The 18851-nt window shown below is 50.0% G+C and overlaps 1 protein-coding gene across 1 annotated transcript in view; it reads right to left on the reverse strand.

Moving 5' to 3' along the window:
- Window positions 1–18231, reverse strand: part of LOC137350649 (CUGBP Elav-like family member 4) — an 856190-nt gene extending 837959 nt beyond the window's left edge. The window contains exon 1 of the mRNA XM_068015445.1: window positions 18149–18231. Coding sequence (XP_067871546.1) covers window positions 18149–18170 — 22 coding nt within the window. The 5' untranslated portion in view covers window positions 18171–18231. The remainder of the gene's footprint in view (window positions 1–18148) is intronic.
- Window positions 18232–18851: the final 620 nt, after the last annotated feature.

The raw sequence follows: 18851 nt of genomic DNA on the forward strand, positions 1-18851 counted from the left end.
CAGAAATAGAGAGAGAGAGAGACAGAGAGAGAGAGAGAGATACAGACAGAGAGGGAGACAGAGAGAGAGAGAGAGACAAAGAGAGAGAGAGACAGTGAGAGGGACAGAAAGCAAGAGAGAGCGAGGGAGAGTGAGAGAGAGACACAAACAGAGAGAGACAGAGAGAGACAGAAGGAGACAGAAAGAGACAGAAAGAGACAGGGAGAGACAGGGAGAGACAGGGAGAGACAGGGAGAGACAGGGAGAGAGAGGGACAGAGACAGAGAGGGACAGAGAGAGCGAGGGACAGAGAGAGCGAGGGACAGAGAGAGAGGGACAGAGAGAGGGACAGAGAGAGGGACAGAGAGAGGGACAGAGAGAGAGGGGGACAGAGAGAGAGGGGGACAGAGAGAGAGGGAGAGAGAGAGAGGGGGACACAGAGAGAGATGGAGAGAGATAGAGATGGAGAGAGATAGAGATGGAGAGAGATAGAGATGGAGAGAGAGATAGAGATGGAGAGAGACTGAGAGAGAGACAGAGGAGAGAGATGCAGAGACAGGCAGTGACAGAGAGAGAGGGACAAAGAGAGAGAGGGAAAAAGCGACAGAGACAGAGGAGAGAGAGAGACAGACCGACAGAGAGAGAGAGACAGAGAGCGAGGGAGAGAGAGAGAAAGAGAGTGAGACAGAGACAACGAGGGACAGTGAGAGATAGACAGAGAAAGGGACACAGAGAGGGACAGTGAGAGGGAGAGAGAGAGCGAGGAGAGCGAGAGAGCGAGAGAGAGCGAGAGCGCGATGAGCGCGGAGAGCGCGAGAGAGCGAAGAGAGCGAGAGAGCGAGAGAGCGAGAGAGCGAGAGTGAGAGCGAGAGAGCGAGAGCCAGAGACAGAGACAGAGACAGAGAGAGACACACACAGGGAGACAGAGACACAGGGAGACAGAGACACAGGGAGACAGAGAAAGAGAGAGAGAGGGAGGGAGAGAGAGAGCGAGAGAGAGAGCGAGAGAGAGAGCGAGAGAGCGAGAGCGCGATGAGCGCTGAGAGCGCGAGAGAGCGAGAGAGCGAGAGAGCGAGAGAGCGAGAGTGAGAGCGAAGAGAGCGATGAGAGCGAGAGAGCGAGAGCGAAGAGCGAGAGCGAGAGCGAGAGCGAGAGCGAGAGAGCGAGAGACAGAGACAGAGACAGAGACAGAGACAGAGAGAGACACACACAGGGAGACAGAGACACAGGGAGACAGAGACACAGGGAGACAGAGAGAAGAGAGAGAGAGGGAGAGAGAGAGAGAACGATGAGAGACAGAGTGAGAGACAGACGAGGGAGAGATGGAAGGAGAGAGGTGGAGAGAAAAAGGGGGAGAGGGGAAGCGACGTTGAGAGGGAGGGACAGAAGGAGAAAGGGAGAGAGAGAGAGAGAGAAAGAGAGACACACAGACAGAGGCACAGAGAGAGAGGGAGAGAGAGACAAGATACACAGAGAGAGAGAGAGAGAGAGAGACACACACAGACAGAGGCACAGAGAGAGAGGGAGAGAGAGACAAGATACACAGAGAGAAAGAGAGAGAGAGACAGAGAGAGAGTGACAGGGACAGAGAGACAGAGACGCAGAGAGACAGACAGAGATAGATACAGGGAGACAGAGAGAAAGACAAGACGGAGAGAGAGGGACAGAGAGAGAAGGAGAGAGAGGGACAGGGAGAGAGGGAGAGAGTGGGAGAGAGAGACAGACAGAGAGAGAGAGAAAGCGACAGAGAGAGAGAGAAAGCGACAGAGAGAGAGAGAAAGCGACAGAGAGAGAGACACACAGGGCAGAGAGAGAGAGTGAGAGGCAGGGAGACAGAGACATAGGGAGACAAAGAGAGAGAGAGAGAGAGAGACAGAGACAGAGAGAGAGAGTGACAGAGAGAGAGAAAGACAGAGAGAGACGGACAGTCAGAGAGACAGAGTGAGGCAGAGAGAGAGAGACAGATGGACAGACAGAGACAGAGAGAGACAGAGAGGCAGAGAGACAGACAGAGACATAGAGACGGAGAGATGGAGACAGAGCGACGGAGCCAGAGAGACGGAGTGAGAGACGGAGTGAGAGACGGAGTGAGAGACGGAGTGAGAGACGGAGTGAGAGAGACAGGGACAGAGAGATAGATAGAAAGATCGTGAGAGAGAGACAGAGAGAGAGAGAGAGATAGGGACAGAGAGAGAGGGAGAGAGTGGGAGAGAGGGACAGACAGAGAGAGAGAAGGCGACAGAGAGAGAGACACACAGGGCAGAGAGAGAGAGTGAGAGGCAGGGAGACAAACACAGGGAGACAGAGACATAGGGAGACAAAGAGAGAGAGAGAGAGAGAGACAGAGACAGAGAGAGAGAGTGACAGAGAGAGAGAGAGAGAGAGAAAGACAGAGAGAGACGGACAGTCAGAGAGACAGAGTGAGGCAGAGAGAGAGAGACAAATGGACAGACAGAGACAGAGAGAGACAGAGAGAGACAGAGAGGCAGAGAGACAGACAGAGACATAGAGACAGAAAGATGGAGACAGAGCGACGGAGACAAAGAGACGGAGCCAGAGAGACGGAGGTGTGAGACGGAGCCAGAGAGACGGAGCCAGAGAGACGGAGTGAGAGACGGAGTGAGAGACGGAGTGAGAGACGGAGTGAGAGACGGAGTGAGAGACGGAGTGAGAGAGACAGGGACAGAGAGATAGATAGAAAGATCGTGAGAGAGAGACAGAGAGAGAGAGAGAGAGAGAAAGAGAGAAAGAGACAGAGACAGTGAGAGACAGAGAAAGAGAGTGAGAGAGAGAGACGGAGAGAGGGAGAGAGAGACAGAGAGAGAGAGAGCGCTATAGAAAGACAGAGAGAGACAGAGAGAGAGGGCCAGGGAGACCGAGAGGGGGACAGGGAGACAGAGAGAGAGAGTGACAGAGAGAGAGAGAGTGACAGAGAAAGAGAGTGACAGAGAAAGAGAGGGATAGAGAGAGCGAGAGACAGAGAGAGAGAGAGAGGGAGAGAGAGGGAGAGAGAGGGAGAGAGAGGGAGAGAGAGGGAGAGAGAGGGAGAGAGACACAGACAGAGAAGTGAGACAGAGAGAGAGTACAGAGAGGCAGAGAGAAACAGAGAGACACAGAGAGAGAGTGACAGGGAGAGAGTGACAGAGAGGGGGTGCAGAGAGGGGGTGACAGAGAGAGGGGGTGACAGAGAGAGGGGGTGACAGAGAGAGGGGGTGACAGAGACACTGGAAAACAGATACAGAGAGAGAGACAGAGAAAGACAGAGAAAGACAGACAGAGAGAGACAGTGAGAGAGAGACAGAGTGAGATAGAGAGACAGAGAGAGGGACAGGGAGAACGAGAGAGGGACTGGGAGACCGAGAGACAGACAGACAGAGAGAGAGAGAGTGACAGAGAGAGAGTGACAGAGAGAGAGAGAGAGAGAGACAGAGAGAGGGACAGGGAGAACGAGAGAGGGTCTGGGAGACCGAGAGACAGACAGACAGACAGACAGAGAGAGTGACAGAGAGAGAGAGAGAGAACCACAGAGAGAGACAGAGACAGAGAGATTCAGAGACAGAGAGAGAGAGACAGATAGAGAGAGACAGAGAGACAGCGAGAGAGACCCAGAGAGACCGAGAGAGAGGCAGAGAGAGAAAGACAGAGAGACAGCGAGAGAGACCCAGAGAGACCGAGAGGGAGACAGAGAGAGAAAGACAGAGAGACAGCGAGAGAGACCCAGAGAGAGACAGAGAGATGGAGAGAGCCCGAGAGACCGAGAGAGAGACAGAGAGATGGAGAGAGCCCGAGAGACCGAGAGAGAAACAGAGTGACAGAAATAGAGACAGAGACAGACAGAGAGACAGAGAGATGGAGAGAGAGAGAGAGAGAGAGAGACAGACAGAGAAACAGAGAGAGAGAGAGAGACGGAGAGAGAGCGAGAGAGAGAGCGAGAGAGAGAGCGAGAGAGAGCGAGAGAGAGCGAGAGAGCGAGAGAGTGAGAGCGAGAGCGAGAGAGACACACACAGGGAGACAGAGACACAGGGAGACAGAGACACAGGGAGACAGAGAAAGAGAGAGAGAGAGAACGAGAGAGACAGAGTGAGAGACAGACGAGGGAGAGATGGAAGGAGAGAGGTGGAGAGAAAAAGGGGGAGAGGGGAAGCGAGGTTGAGAGGGAGGGACAGAGGGAGAAAGGGAGAGAGAGAGAGAGACACACACACACAGACAGAGGCACAGAGAGAGAGGGAGAGGAAGACAAGATACACAGAGAGAAAGAGAGAGAGAGACAGAGAGAGAGTGACAGGGACAGAGAGACAGAGACGCAGAGAGACAGACAGAGATAGATACAGGGAGACAGAGAGAAAGACAAGACGGAGAGAGAGGGACAGAGAGAGAGGGAGAGAGAGGGACAGAGAGAGAGGGAGAGAGTGGGAGAGAGAGACAGACAGAGAGAGAGAGAAAGCGACAGAGAGAGAGACACACAGGGCAGAGAGAGAGAGTGAAAGGCAGGGAGACAGACACAGGGAGACAGAGACATAGGGAGACAAAGAGAGAGAGAGAGAGAGAGACAGAGACAGAGACAGAGAGAGAGAGTGACAGAGAGAGAGAGAGAGAGAGAGAGAGAGAGAAAGACAGAGAGAGACGGACAGTCAGAGAGACAGAGTGAGGCAGAGAGAGAGAGGCAGATGGACAGACAGAGACAGAGAGAGACAGAGAGGCAGAGAGACAGACAGAGACATAGAGACAGAAAGACGGAGCCAGAGAGACGGAGTGAGAGACGGAGTGAGAGACGGAGTGAGAGACGGAGTGAGAGACGGAGTGAGAGAGACAGGGACAGAGAGATAGATAGAAAGATCGTGAGAGAGAGAAAGAGAGAAAGAGACAGAGAGAGAGACAGAGACAGTGAGAGACAGAGAAAGAGAGTGAGAGAGAGACGGAGAGAGGGAGAGAGAGACAGAGAGAGAGAGAGCGCTATAGAAAGACAGAGAGAGACAGAGAGAGAGGGCCAGGGAGACCGAGAGGGGGACTGGGAGACAGAGAGAGAGAGTGAGAGAGAGAGAGAATGACAGAGAAAGAGAATGACAGAGAAAGAGAGTGACAGAGAAAGAGAGTGACAGAGAAAGAGAGAGAGGGATAGAGAGAGCGAGAGACAGAGAGAGAGAGACAGAGAGAGACAGAGAGAGACAGAGAGAGAGGGAGAGAGAGGGAGAGAGAGGGAGAGAGAGAAAGACAGAGAGACAGCGAGAGAGACCCAGAGAGAGACAGAGAGATGGAGAGAGCCCGAGAGACCGAGAGAGAGACAGAGAGATGGAGAGAGCCCGAGAGACCGAGAGAGAAACAGAGTGACAGAAATAGAGACAGAGACAGACAGACAGAAACAGAGAGACAGAGAGACGGAGAGACGGAGAGACGGAGAGACGGAGAGACGGAGAGACGGAGAGAGGGACGGAGAGAGGGACGGAGAGAGTGAGAGCCAGAGACAGAGACAGAGAGAGACACACACAGGGAGACAGAGACACAGGGAGACAGAGACACAGGGAGACAGAGAAAGAGAGAGAGAGGGAGAGAGAGGGAGAGAGAGGGAGAGACAGAGTGAGAGACAGAGTGAGAGACAGATGAGGGAGAGAGGTGGAGAGAAAGAGGTGGAGAGAAAGAGGTGGAGAGAAAGAGGGGGAGAGAAAGAGGGGGAGAGAAAGAGGGGGAGAGAAAGAGGGGGAGAGAAAGAGGGGGAGAGAAAGAGGGGGAGAGGGGAAGCGAGGTTGAGAGGGAGGGACAGAGGGAGGAAGGGAGAGAGAGAAAGAGAGACACACAGACAGAGGCACAGAGAGACAGAGAGAGAGGGAGAGAGAGAGAGACAAGATACACAGAGAGAAAGAGATAGAGAGAGAGATACAGAGAGAGAGTGACAGGGACAGAGAAACAGTGAAAGACAGAGAGGCAGAGAGACAGACAGAGATTGATACAGGGAGACAGAGAGAAAGACAGAGATGGAGAGAGAGACGGAGAGAGAGACAGACAGAGAGAGAGAGAAAGCGAGAGAGAGAGAGACACACAGGGCAGAGAGAGAGAGTGAGAGACAGGGAGACAGACACAGGGAGACAGAGACATAGGGAGACAAAGAGAGAGAGAGAGAGAGAGACAGAGACAGAGAGAGAGAGTGACAGAGAGAGAGAGAGAGAGAGAGAGAAAGACAGAGAGAGACGGACAGTCAGAGAGACAGAGTGAGGCAGAGAGAGAGAGACAGATGGACAGACAGAGACAGAGAGAGACAGAGAGGCAGAGAGACAGACAGAGACATAGAGACGGAAAGATGGAGACAGAGTGACGGAGACATAGAGATGGAGCCAGAGAGACGGAGTGAGAGACGGAGTGAGAGACGGAGTGAGAGACGGAGTGAGAGACGGAGTGAGAGACGGAGTGAGAGACGGAGTGAGAGAGACAGGGACAGAGAGATAGATAGAAAGATCGTGAGAGGGAGACAGAGAGAGAGGGAGAGACAGTGAGAGACAGAGAAAGGGAGTGAGAGAGAGACGGAGAGAGGGAGAGAGAGACGGAGAGAGAGAGAGCGCTATAGAAAGACAGAGAGACAGAGAGAGAGAGAGAGAGAGAGATAGAGAGAGACAGAGAGAGAGGGCCAGGGAGACTGAGAGGGGGACTGGGAGACAGAGAGAGAGAGTGACAGAGAAAGAGAGTGACAGAGAAAGAGAGAGAGCGAGAGAGAGAGGTAGAGAGAGGTAGAGAGAGGTAGAGAGAGGTAGAGAGAGGTAGAGAGAGGGAGAGAGAGGGAGAGAGAGGGAGAGAGAGGGAGAGAGAGGGAGAGAGAGGGAGAGAGAGGGAGACAGAGAAGTGAGACAGAGAGAGAGTACAGAGAGGCAGAGAGATACAGAGAGACACAGAGAGAGAGTGACAGGGAGAGAGTGACAGAGAGGGAGTGACAGAGAGGGAGTGACAGAGAGGGAGTGACAGAGAGGGAGTGACAGAGAGGGAGTGACAGAGTTAGAGAGTGACAGAGAGAGAGAGTGACAGAGAGAGAGAGTGACAGAGAGGGAGTGACAGAGAGGGAATGACAGAGAGAAAGAGAGACAGAGAGAGAGAGAGAGAGAGACAGAGAGAGAGAGAGAGACAGTCAGACAGAGAGACACTGGAAAACAGATACTGAGAGAGAGACAGAGAAAGACAGACAGAGAGAGACAGTGAGAGAGAGAGTGACAGAGAGAGAGTCAGAGAGACAGAGAGATAGAGAGGGATGGAGAGAGAGACAGAGAGAGAGAGAGATGAGGGAGGGAGATGGAGAGAGAGACAGAGACAGAGAGATACAGAGAAAGAGAGACAGAGAGAGAGAGAGAGACAGAGAGAGAGAGAGACAGTCAGACAGAGAGACACTGGAAAACAGATACTGAGAGAGAGACAGAGAAAGACAGACAGAGAGAGACAGTGAGAGAGAGAGAGTGACAGAGAGAGAGTCAGAGAGACAGAGAGATGGAGAGGGATGGAGAGAGAGACAGAGAGAGAGAGAGATGAGGGAGGGAGATGGAGAGAGAGACAGAGACAGAGAGATACAGAGACAGAGAGAGAGAGACAGAGAGAGAGAGAGAGTTATAGACAGACAGAGAGACACAGAGAGAGAGAGGGACAGGGAGAACGAGAGGGGGACTGGGAGTCCGAGAGACAGAGAGACAGAAAAAGAGAGAGAGGGACAGAGAGAGAGAGAGAGAGAGAACCACAGAGAGAGACAGAGACAGAGACAGAGAGATTCAGAGACAGAGAGAGAGAGACAGATAGAGAGAGACAGACAGACAGAGAAGTGAGATAGAGAGACACAGAGAGAGTGACAGGGAGAGAGTGAAAGAGAGGGAGTGACAGGGAGAGAGAGAGAGAGAGACAGAGGGACAAAGGGAAGAAGAGATACAGAGAGACAGAGAGAGAGAGAGAGAGAGAGACAGTGAGAGAGAGACAGAGAAATAGATACAGAGTTAGAGACAGAGAGAGACAGAGAAAGACAGAGAGAGAGAGAGAGAGACAGAGGGACAAAGGGAAGAAGAGAGACAGAGACAGAGAGAGAGAGACAGAGAGAGAGAGATGAGGGAGGGAGATGGAGAGAGAGAGAGAGACAGAGAGACAGATGGAGAGAGAGAGACAGATGGAGAGAGAGAGACAGATGGAGAGAGAGAGACAGACGGAAAGAGAGAGACAGAAAGAGAGAGAGAGAGACAGATGGATAGAGAGAGAGACAGAGCGAAACAGATAGATAGAGAGACAGGGAGAGAGGGAGAGCGAGAGACAGAGAGAGGGAGAGACAGTGAGAGAGAGACAGAGAAAGAGGGAGAGACAGAGAGAGACAGAGAGAAATAGAGAGAGAGATAGAGCCGGCAAGAGAGAGTGACAGAGGCAGAGAGAGAGAGAGAGACATAGAGAGAGAGAGAGAGGGAGAGACAGAGAAGCCGAGAGACCAAGAGAGAGAGACAGAGAGAGAGGGACAGAGAACGAGAAACCAAGAGAGAGACAGAGAGAGAGCGAGCGAGACAGACAGACAGTGACAGAGAGAGAGAGAGGGAGCGGGAGAGAGAGAGAGCGAGAGAGACAGAAGGAGAGAGAGAGAGTCATGTAGTGAGACAGACAGAGAGAGAGATAGAGAGCGAGAGGGAGAAGGACAGAGAGAGAGAGATAGAAACAGAGAGTGACAGAGACAGTGAGAGACAGAGACAGAGAGTGAGAGAGAGACAGAGAGACAGAGACAGAGAAAGAGAGAGAGGGACAGAGAGAGAGAGAGAGAGAGACAGAGAGAGAGAGAGACAGAGACAGAGAGCCTCAGAGACACAGAGAGAGAGACAGACAGACAGACAGAGAAGTGAGACAGAGAGAGAGAGACAGAGAGGCAGAGAGATACAGAGAGACACAGAGAGAGTGTGACAGGGAGAGAGTGACAGAGAGGGAGTGACAAAGAGGGAGAGAGTCAGAGAGACACAGGGAAACAGAGGTATAGAGAGACAGAGAGAGACAGACAGTGAGAGAGTGACAGAGAGACAGACAGAGAGACAGAAATGGAGAGGGACGGAGACAGAGACAGAGAGAGAAACAGAGAGACAGAGAGAGAGGCAGAGAGAGAGACAGAGACGGACACAGCGAGAGAGAGAGAGTGACAGAGAGAGTGACAGAGAGATAGACTGAGAGAGAGACAGAGTGAGAAAGAGAGATGAGGGGAGAGAGAGAGAGAGAGAGAGAGACATAGAGAGAGAGAGAGAGGTAGAGAGAGAGAGAGAGAGAGAGAGAGAGAGATAGTGAGAGAGAGAGAGGGAGAGACAGAGAGGCCGAGTGACCGAGAGAGAGAGATAGAGAGAGAGGGACAGAGAACGAGACAGAGAGACACAGGAAAACAGATACGGAGTGAGAGACAGAGAAAGACAGAGAGAGAGAGACAGAGAGAACAGAGAGAGAGAGAGACAGCGAGACAGACAGACAGAGAGTGAGAGAGAGAGAGAGAGAGAGAGAGAGCGGGAGAGAGAGAGAGCGAGAGAGACAGACAGAGAGAGAGTCATGTAGAGAGACAGAGAGAGAGATAGAGAGACAGAGAGAGAGACAGAGGGAGACAGAGAGAGACAGGCAGAGACAGACAGAGAGAGAGAGAGACAGACAGACAGACAGAGAAGTGAGACAGAGAGGGAGACAGAGAGGCAGAGAGATACAGAGAGACACAGAGAGACAGTGACAGGGAGAGAGTGACAGAGAGGGAGTGACAGAGAGGGAGCGACAGAGAGAGAGAGAGAGACAGAGAGAGAGAGAGACAGAGAGAGACAGACAGAGAGAGACAGAGAGAGACAGACAGTGAGAGAGTGACAGAGAGAGAGTGACAGAGAGAGAGTGACAGAGAGAGAGTGACAGAGAGACACAGGAAAACAGATACAGCGAGAGAGACAAAGACAGAGAGAGAGAGAGACAGTGAGAGAGAGACAGAGAGAGTGACAGAGAGTGAGAGAGAGGCAGAGAGAGGGGGAGAGAGAGAGAGCTATAGACAGACAGAGAGAGGAACAGGGAGACCGAGAGAGTGATTGGGAGACCGAGACAGACAGGCAGAGAGAGAGAGAGTGACAGAGAGAGAGAGAGTGACAGAGAAAGAGAGAAAGGGACAGAGAGAGAGAGAGAGAGAGAGAGACAGACAGAAAGAGAGAGACAGTGACAGAGAGAGAGAGGGAGAGACAGACAGATAGAGACAGACAGACAGACAGTGAGACAGAGATACACAGAGACACAGAGAGAGAGTGACAGGGAGAGTGTGAAAGACAGAGAGACACAGAAAAGAAGAGATACAGAGAGACAGAGAGAGAGAGACAGAGAGAGAGAGAGGCAGAGAGAGAGAGGCAGAGAGAGAGAGGCAGAGAGAGGGAGACAGAGAGAGGGAGACACAGTGAAACAGATACAGAGAGAGTGACAGAGAGAGAGAGAGCGACAGAGAAGACAGAGAGAGAGACAGAGAGAGAGTGACAGAGAGAGACAGTGGGAGAGAGACAGAGAGAGAGACACAGAGAGAGAGAGAGATGGGGGCGGGAGATGGAGAGAGAGAGAGAGCGAGAGAGAGAGAGAGACAGATGGAGAGAGAGACAGAGAGAGACAGATGGGAAGAGAGAGTCAGACAGGGAGAGAGAGAGACAGACAGACAGATGGACAGAGAGAGAGATAGATAGAGAGAAACAAATAGATAGAGAGACAGGGAGAGAGAGAGACAGAGAGAGGACGAGGGATGGAGGGAGAGAGGGAGGAAGGGAGAGAGAGAGGGAGCGAGGGAGCGAAGGAGTGAGGTAGGGAGGGAGGGAAAGAGGGAGAGAGGGAGAGAGGGATGGAAGGGGCAGAGGCAGAGGCTTAGGGAGAGGGAGAGGGGGAGAGAGGGAGAAGGAGAGAGAGAGACAGACAGATTGACAGAGAGACAGAGAGAAATAGAGAGAGATAGAGAGAGAGAGCCGGCAAGAGAGAGTGACAGAGGCAGAGAGAGAGAGAGACATAGAGAGAGAGAGAGAGGGAGCGAGATAGACAGACAGAGAGACATACAGAAAGAGCCTGATGGTGCATGGTGCTCCTGATCATTGGAGAAATGGGCACTCGGGGTGATCACTGACCCATCTGCAAGGCGGAGAGCCCCAGCACTCGATGTCCTGACAGAATGGATGCAAACAAAGAACAAAAACAGTACAGCACAGGAACAGGCCATTCGGCCCTCCAAGCCTGCGCCGATCTTGATGCCTGCCTAAACTAACACCTTCTGCACTTCCGGGGCCCATCTCCCTCTATTCCCTTCCTATTCATGTATTTGTCAAGATGTCTCTTAAACGTCGCTATCGTATCTGCTTCCACCACCTCCCCTGGCAGCAAGTTCCAGGCACTCACCCCCGTCTGTGTAAAAAAAATTGCCTTGCACATCCCCTCTAAACTTTGCCCCTCGCACCTTAAACCTATGTCCCCGAGTAACTGACTCTTCCACCCTGGGAAAAAGCTTCTGACTATCCACTCTGTCCATGCCACTCATAACTTTGTAAACCTCTATCATGTCGCCCCTCCACCTCCGTCGTTCCAGTGAAAACAATCCAAATTTTTCCAACCTCTCCTCATAGCTAATGCCCTCCAGACCAGGCAACATCCTGGTAAACCTCCTCTGTACCCTCTCCAAAGCCTCCACGTCCTTCTGGTAGTGTGGCGACCAGAATTGCACGCAATATTCTAAGTGTGGCCTAACTCAGGTTCTGTACAGCTGCAACATGACTTGCCAATTTTTATACTCTATGCCCCGACTGATGAAGGCAAGCATGCTGTATGCCTTCTTGACTACCTTATCCACCTGCGTTGCCACTTTCAGTGACCTGTGGACCTGTACGCCCAGATCTCTCTGCCTGTCAATACTCCTAGGCGTTCTGCCATTTACTGTATACTTCCCACCTGCATTAGACCTTCCAAAATGCATTACCTCACATTTGTCCGGATTAAACTCCATCTGCCATTTCTCCACCCAAGTCTCCAACCGATCTATATCCTGCTGTATCCTCTGACAATCCTCATCATTATCCGCAACTCCACCAACCTTTGTGTCGTCCGCAAACTTACTAATCAGACCAGCTACATTTTCCTCCAAATCATTTATATATACTACAAACAGCAAAGGTCCCGGCACTGATCCCTGCGGAACACCACTAGTCACATCCCTCCATTCAGAAAAACACCCATCCACTGTTACCCTCTGTCTTCTATGACAGAGCCAGTTCTGTATCCATCTTGCCAGCTCACCTCTGATCCCATGTGACTTCACCTTTTGTACCAGTCTGCCATGCGGGACCTTGTCAAAGCCTTTACTGAAGTCCATATAGACAACATCCACTGCCCTTCCTTCATCAATCATCTTCATCACTTCCTCAGAAAACTCAATCAAATTAGTAAGACACGACCTCCCCTTCACAAAACCATGCTGCCTCTCGCTAATAAGTTCGTTTGTTTCCAAATGGGAGTAAATCCTGTCCCGGATAATCCTCTCTAATAGTTTCCCTACCACTGACGCAGGGCCTCGGAGTCACAAGAAAAGGATGCTGTACTTGAGCAATAGTGAGAGATGTGTGCCCACACGTTGAAGCTCCCTGAGGCAGGGTCATGGGCTGAGAACGGAGGAGTCCATTCAGCTCACGTGCACCACTATGGCTGAAGGCTTTGAATGCATGAGCTCCTCCATTGAGTTGGCGGCCAACCTCACAGGGGGTCATATGTCGCTGCACTCGGAGTGGATGCAGGAACATTGCACTGACATGCACAGGATGGATGCCACGCTCTGTAGCAAAGACCAGCCACTGGTGCTGATGGTGCAGAGATGCATGGAGTGGATGCCAGTTAGGTCCCAGCTGGTGGCCCCCTCCAGCGATCCAGACCATCATCCAAGGACTGAGGGTGCCACCCCTCATGGCACGCCATCACCATCACAGGCTTCCTTAGCCCTTCTAAATAAGGGACCAGGTATGCAGCAGGGCCCTCCGACGGAGGTTGTCCCTGCAGTATCGCCGATGTAGCAGTCAGTACTGACACCTCCACGAGCAGACAAAAGGGAGCAGGCTGGCTCCGCCTCATCCGAAGCCACAAGGGGAGAACTGAATGGTTCACTGGGGTTTATTTCAATTGTTAATATGCACTCTAGCTTTTAGCTAACACTGTAAATGTTGACATGACTCCAGACATGTTAGCTTCCATTCTTTAATGGCAGAACTGGAAAAGAGGGATGAATGGCCGCCTTCTGCGATGTAACAATTCTGAGATTCTGTGAAGTGGTGAAGGGAAGCAATTGCCATTTAATAGGGACAGTGAGCCTGCTGGACAGATGGGCACTATGCCCACTATGGGCATTTCCAATGGATCAAAGCAGGATTGTGTCTTCAATGGAAGCGTTCTTACAGGCAGATCGAAGTGAGTTCCAGATCCTGCAGTCCTGCCGAGTTAGAATCGCTCAGGTGAAACGTGCTTGGATCAGATGTTTACTGACGTTGACGTCATCCTGTTGAGATCTTAGAGTCCTGCACAGGCCCTGGACACCTCTCTGCTCTGCATCTTCCTCTTCTCTGGTGAGTTGCGTCATTCTGGCGCCTCACCTCTTCAAAAGGCCCACACTGTCTGGAGGGCCATGGTTACGGAGAATGCAGCAAACCACAACGACAATGCACGAGAGCCTAGCAGGAGTGTACTGCAGGGCAACACCCGACCAGTCCAGGCGCTGGAACTGCATCTTCAGAAGTCTGGTGGCCTGCTTGATGGAAGTCTTTGTGAGCAGATGTGTTCAGTTATACCACATCAATGGCTCTGCCTCACGGTTTTGTAAAGGGGTGATAAGCCATCTGTTCACGGGCTAACCCTTGTCCCCTGGAATCCATCCACAAAGTTTGAGTGGCAGCATAAAGAGCTGCGGCACACTGAACTGCCGGAAGATGAGGGAGTCATGGCAGCTGCCAGGAAAGTGAACGCACTCATGCATGAAGCTCTCATGGTCACAGATCAGCTGAACGTTGAGGGAGTGAAAGCCCTTCCTGTTGATCAATCACCCTGGCCGCTCACTAAATGCCTTGAAAACCACATGGATGCAACCAATGGATGTCCTGTAGCTGTCAGAATCCAGCAAAGGAGGTGAAACCCAACTGCTGTCGGTGCTGCGGAGTCCCCATCGGTCTGGAATTGTATGCACTGCCCAGCTCTGGAAAATAGGGCATCAGTGACCTGCGAGTTGCAAAGGTGTGGTGCTGTTTGAGATAGGCCACCAAGGCTCGCTGCTGCTCCTTGGAAATAGCCAGAGGCTAAGAAGTTCAAGGCCGCGGTGGCTTTGACGGCTACTGGCAGGACATGGTGAGCAGTACCATGAGATGTGAGGTCTTCCACTATGAGGGCACAAATCTCTGTGACCAACTGCCTGGATAAACACAGCCTCCTGCAGCATTGATTCTCCGACATGTCCAGGTAGTTGTTTCTTCAGCAATGCACTCGATGCTGTGGGTATGGCCTTCTTTGCCTGCGTGCCATTTGCTCCTCTCCTCATGCCTGGGTGCTACATCTGCTCCTGAGGGTGTTGATCCTCATCGCTACGCGACCCTATGTCCGAGTACCTTAATCCCATGTCCAGCTGTTACCTTGCTTGCGGTTAGCTGGACTCTCAATCCTTACTGCCACCCCTCCCTCTCCGAATGCCCCATGATCCCAGGAGAGTCATGAACCCCTCCACTGCCCCAGCGTACATGGACCACTTGCTCCGCTAACTGTGATCACCTGATGGCACCTATGTGCCAATGGCTGAGTGCTCCTCTCAGCTGTGCACCCTTTTATGGGCTCAACTAATTGCATGGAATGGCCATGACCGGCTTCCTACTGGGTTGCCGCCCGCTTCCACTTGAATTGCTCCTGATCCTTCATGTAACCCCTGTACCCGCACCAAAATTCCAAACAGGCCCTTGACAAGGTCAATTGGCCGATTTTCTGAATCGGGTGGCTTGCCACAACATTCCTCCCCTCACTGAGCAAAATCGCTGACAGTCAGAATGGCAGCAAACTGGCACGATGACCGGTGGCGCTAATTTTTGTGCCCATCCGCCTTTGGACCTACAAGTCCTGCCCCAGTTTGCTCCCTCAGGTGGATGTAACAGATCCCGTGGTACTATTTTGACAAAGAGCAGGGGAGTTTTCCCTGGTGTCTTGTCCAAAATTTATCCCTCAACCAACCACAAAAAACATGTCATTATTACAGTGCTGTTTTTAGGAGTTTGCTGTGTGCAAATTGGCTGCTGCATTTCTGACATTACAACAGTGACTACACTTCAAATTTTCTTCATTGGAACATCCCAAAGTGTTTATTAGCCAAAGTCATGAAAGGTGCTATATAAATGCAAGGCCGGAATTTTATGTTGGGCGGGAAGCCCCGCCCACTGGCCAAAAGTCAGTGGTGAGCCCACCTCCGCTGGGCCTGAGGAGTCAAGCAAGGATTTTATGCTCCCCAGGTCCTTAATTGGCCTCGAGCGGGACCTCCGCCCCTCTGAGGCAGGAAGTCCTGCCTCTAGGAGCTACCGGCCGATCAGCACCCGGCAGCTCTCAGTCCAGTAGCTCCACTGGGAGCAGTGGCCACTGCCGGGACAGCAGCCAGCTTGGGCAGCAAGATGGACGTCAGCCTTGGAAACAAGGCAAGTGTCGGCGGCCTCACCAGGGACAATCAGCTGGGCCCCACTGAGGCAAGGGGGATGGGGGTGTGGGGTGGGGGGGGTGGAGGGGTGCGAGAAGTGTTGTGCGGTGAGCGTAGTTAGGCCATGGTGGAGGCACCTCAGATCAGGATCTTGGATCTTGGATCAGTGAAAGCTTCCAAACAGTTAAGGATGAGAGAAGGACAAATTAAAAAGTTAATTTTGTGGGAGTCCAATTTCATGACTCCTGACAAGTCATGCAAGGGGTGTAGCACAAGTGAGAACTAGCGATAAAGCTAAAGTATGCGAGAGCAAGATAGAGAGTGTGAGGCTTTATGCAATTGCCACATAACTGAGCAAGCCATAATCATGAATTAGATCTCAAGTCATTGTGCATAGGAGTGGATTGCATATACTCAATGCAAGTTTAAGAATGATAGTGACAGGATATATAACTACAATTAAAATACAGATTGAACTATCAAAATCTTTAAACATAGCCATTCCTCCCGACCCTTGCAATTTGTAATGAATCACTGAGGAACAGCAAGCCTCAAATTGCTGATGCATTGTATATAAGGGCTATATAACAAGGGCGTATACAGAAAATGAAGAATGCCAGTCAATAACAAGGCAGTACTTCAACAGAGGGGTTCAGAAAATGTAAACCATGAAGAGCAGAGTCATTTTCAGCCAAGTTTGGATTACTATAAAATAGCTGTAAGTTATTATTTATAAAAATCTTTTAAAATGTTCTCCTTAGTATAGAGGCACATTTTATTTAAAATGAAACATAATTCTACATCTGGATATCAATACAATAGATCTATAGAAATCTATAGAAAATTGATGAAAGTGGGCCATGCAGCCCATAAACAAGCAATTGGCATTTTTATTTTCCCTCAGGGAAAGACAACTAGAAATTTAGGGTGTGATATTATATACACACACAGGTGCAGCTTATATGCACATAAATATGGTATTCACTACCATCTATCCATTAAGATACCACAGTTTCTTTCTACACAAAGTAGCTTGTCACAATTATTCTTACACACATCAGTTAAAGTGCAAACAATCAAAAAGGTATTTATCGACTCCTCTGTATTTTTGCTTTCATTTTAACACTGACAAATTTGCTGGAGTCACAGCGACATAGCAGCACCTGCTATTTTTAGTCTCCTTTATAAATGATCTCACTGAAATTGAAGTCTGTCTGGCAAAGTACAGCTTCCAACAAATCAATACAAAAAGTTTGAAGCTACTACAGTAGGGAAAAATCAATGAGTGCTCTCTCCCTCCGTCTCTATCCTTTTTGACTCTCTCTCTCTCCCCCAAATAACACATCACTTTGACTTTACGCCCATGACAGTATAACTGCAGCCAAGAGCTCTCAAATGGTTCATTAAACCACCAGAGAGCCTGTTAAAGTTAATTTTAGCCTTCTCTTAATATTTAAAAAAAAACAGAATTCAGATATTCTGAAGCAGAGCACTGGTGTCCCAAAGTAGAGAACACAGGAGCCACATCAACCATTTAATTTTGTTGCGTCAATCGATGCAATTAAAGTCCCTGACTATTAGGTGCCTCTGTGGAGAGGGCTTCTGAAATCACTTTCCTATTTTTAATCACCAACCTGAATATAGAGAAGCATACATTCATCAATTTACCACAGGAAATTTATTATTTAGGAGAATGAAGGATTCAGTACAACAAGGCTTTGTACAATGAGATAAAAACAGAAAATGCTGGAAATACTCAGCAGGTGAGGCAGCGCCTGTGGAGAGAGAAGCAGAGTCAATGTTTCAGGTACATGACCTGAATGCTCTTCACAGATCCTGCCTGACCTGCTGAGCGTTTCCAGCATTTTCTGTTTTTATTTCAGATTTCCAGCATCCACAATATTTTGCTTTTGTACTTTTTTTTTAAGAGATACAGCACTGAAACAGGCCCTTCGGCCCACCGAGTCTGTGCCAACCATCAACCACCCATTTATACTAATTCTACACTAATCCCATATTGCTACCACATCCCCACCTGTCCCTATATTTCCCTACCACCTACCTAAACTAGGGGCAATTTATAATGGCCAATTTACCTACCAACAAGTCTTTTGGCTTGTGGGAGGAAACCGGAGCACCTGGAGAAAACCCACGCAGACACAGGGAGAACTTGCAAACTCCGCACAGGCAGTACCCAGAATTGAACCCGGGTCGTTGGAGCTGTGAGGCTGCGGTGCTAACCACTGCGCCACTGTGCCACCCTTCTATGAGGAGAAACTGTTTTACAAACATTCCTAGGCTCGGAGAGAAAAGGTTCAAAAGTTGACTGTTGGTGCAAATTTGATAAATGTACAAATATTACCTTCTGATATTACATAGAAAGTACAGCACAGAAAAAGGCCATTCAGCCCAACTGGTCTGTGCCTGTGCTCATGCTCCACATGACCCTACTCCCACCTCTGCTTCAACTAAACCCAACATGCCCCTCTGTTCCTTTCTCCCTCATGTACTTACCTAATTTCCATTTAAAAGGCATCTATACTTTTCACCTCACGCATTCCATGTGGTCGCGAGTTCCACATTCTAACCACTCTCTGGGTAAAAAGCAGTTATACCTCATCTCCTCGCTTCTCTTTTTAATCTACATCGAACACAGAGCAAATCTCCCCCAGCTGAGTATGGTCGAGAAATCTTGCTTTAGTATTGAAAATTCAAGATTTATAAATACTATTAAAACACAGAAGGAAACTATCAACTTAAGCATAAACTATCTCTTCCAATGTTTGCAACTTATGATTGAATTCTGTAGCGCATCATTGTGTCGAACAGCAGGAGGCAAGAGTTCCTTTGATTGCTCTGTGCAGCAATATCGTAAATGTGTTTGTGAGGGTTAACGCGGTTCACTATTTCTAGCTGAAGAAAGGAAATCTTTCATGAACACATTTACGATGTCATTGCACGTAACGACCAGAGGAAATCTTTGCCCCATGACTCAAAATCCTGCTAGCACTGTACTTTGGAGCTGCATTTCACTTTCCTGCTCTTGGATTCAGTTCCAATGCACAGGATAATCCATCCAGGTGTTAAGATTGGTAAAATTAAGTAAAATAAAAGTCATGCAAAATATAGTTATTCAAAGATATTGGAGGTGAAATTTGACTGTGAGTAGGATGCAAAATGGGTGGCATTATTTGTAATTACAGAGAATTTTACAGCA

The sequence above is a fragment of the Heterodontus francisci genome, chromosome 35 (assembly GCF_036365525.1).
Source record: "Heterodontus francisci isolate sHetFra1 chromosome 35, sHetFra1.hap1, whole genome shotgun sequence".
Classification (NCBI taxonomy): Eukaryota; Metazoa; Chordata; class Chondrichthyes; order Heterodontiformes; family Heterodontidae; genus Heterodontus; species Heterodontus francisci.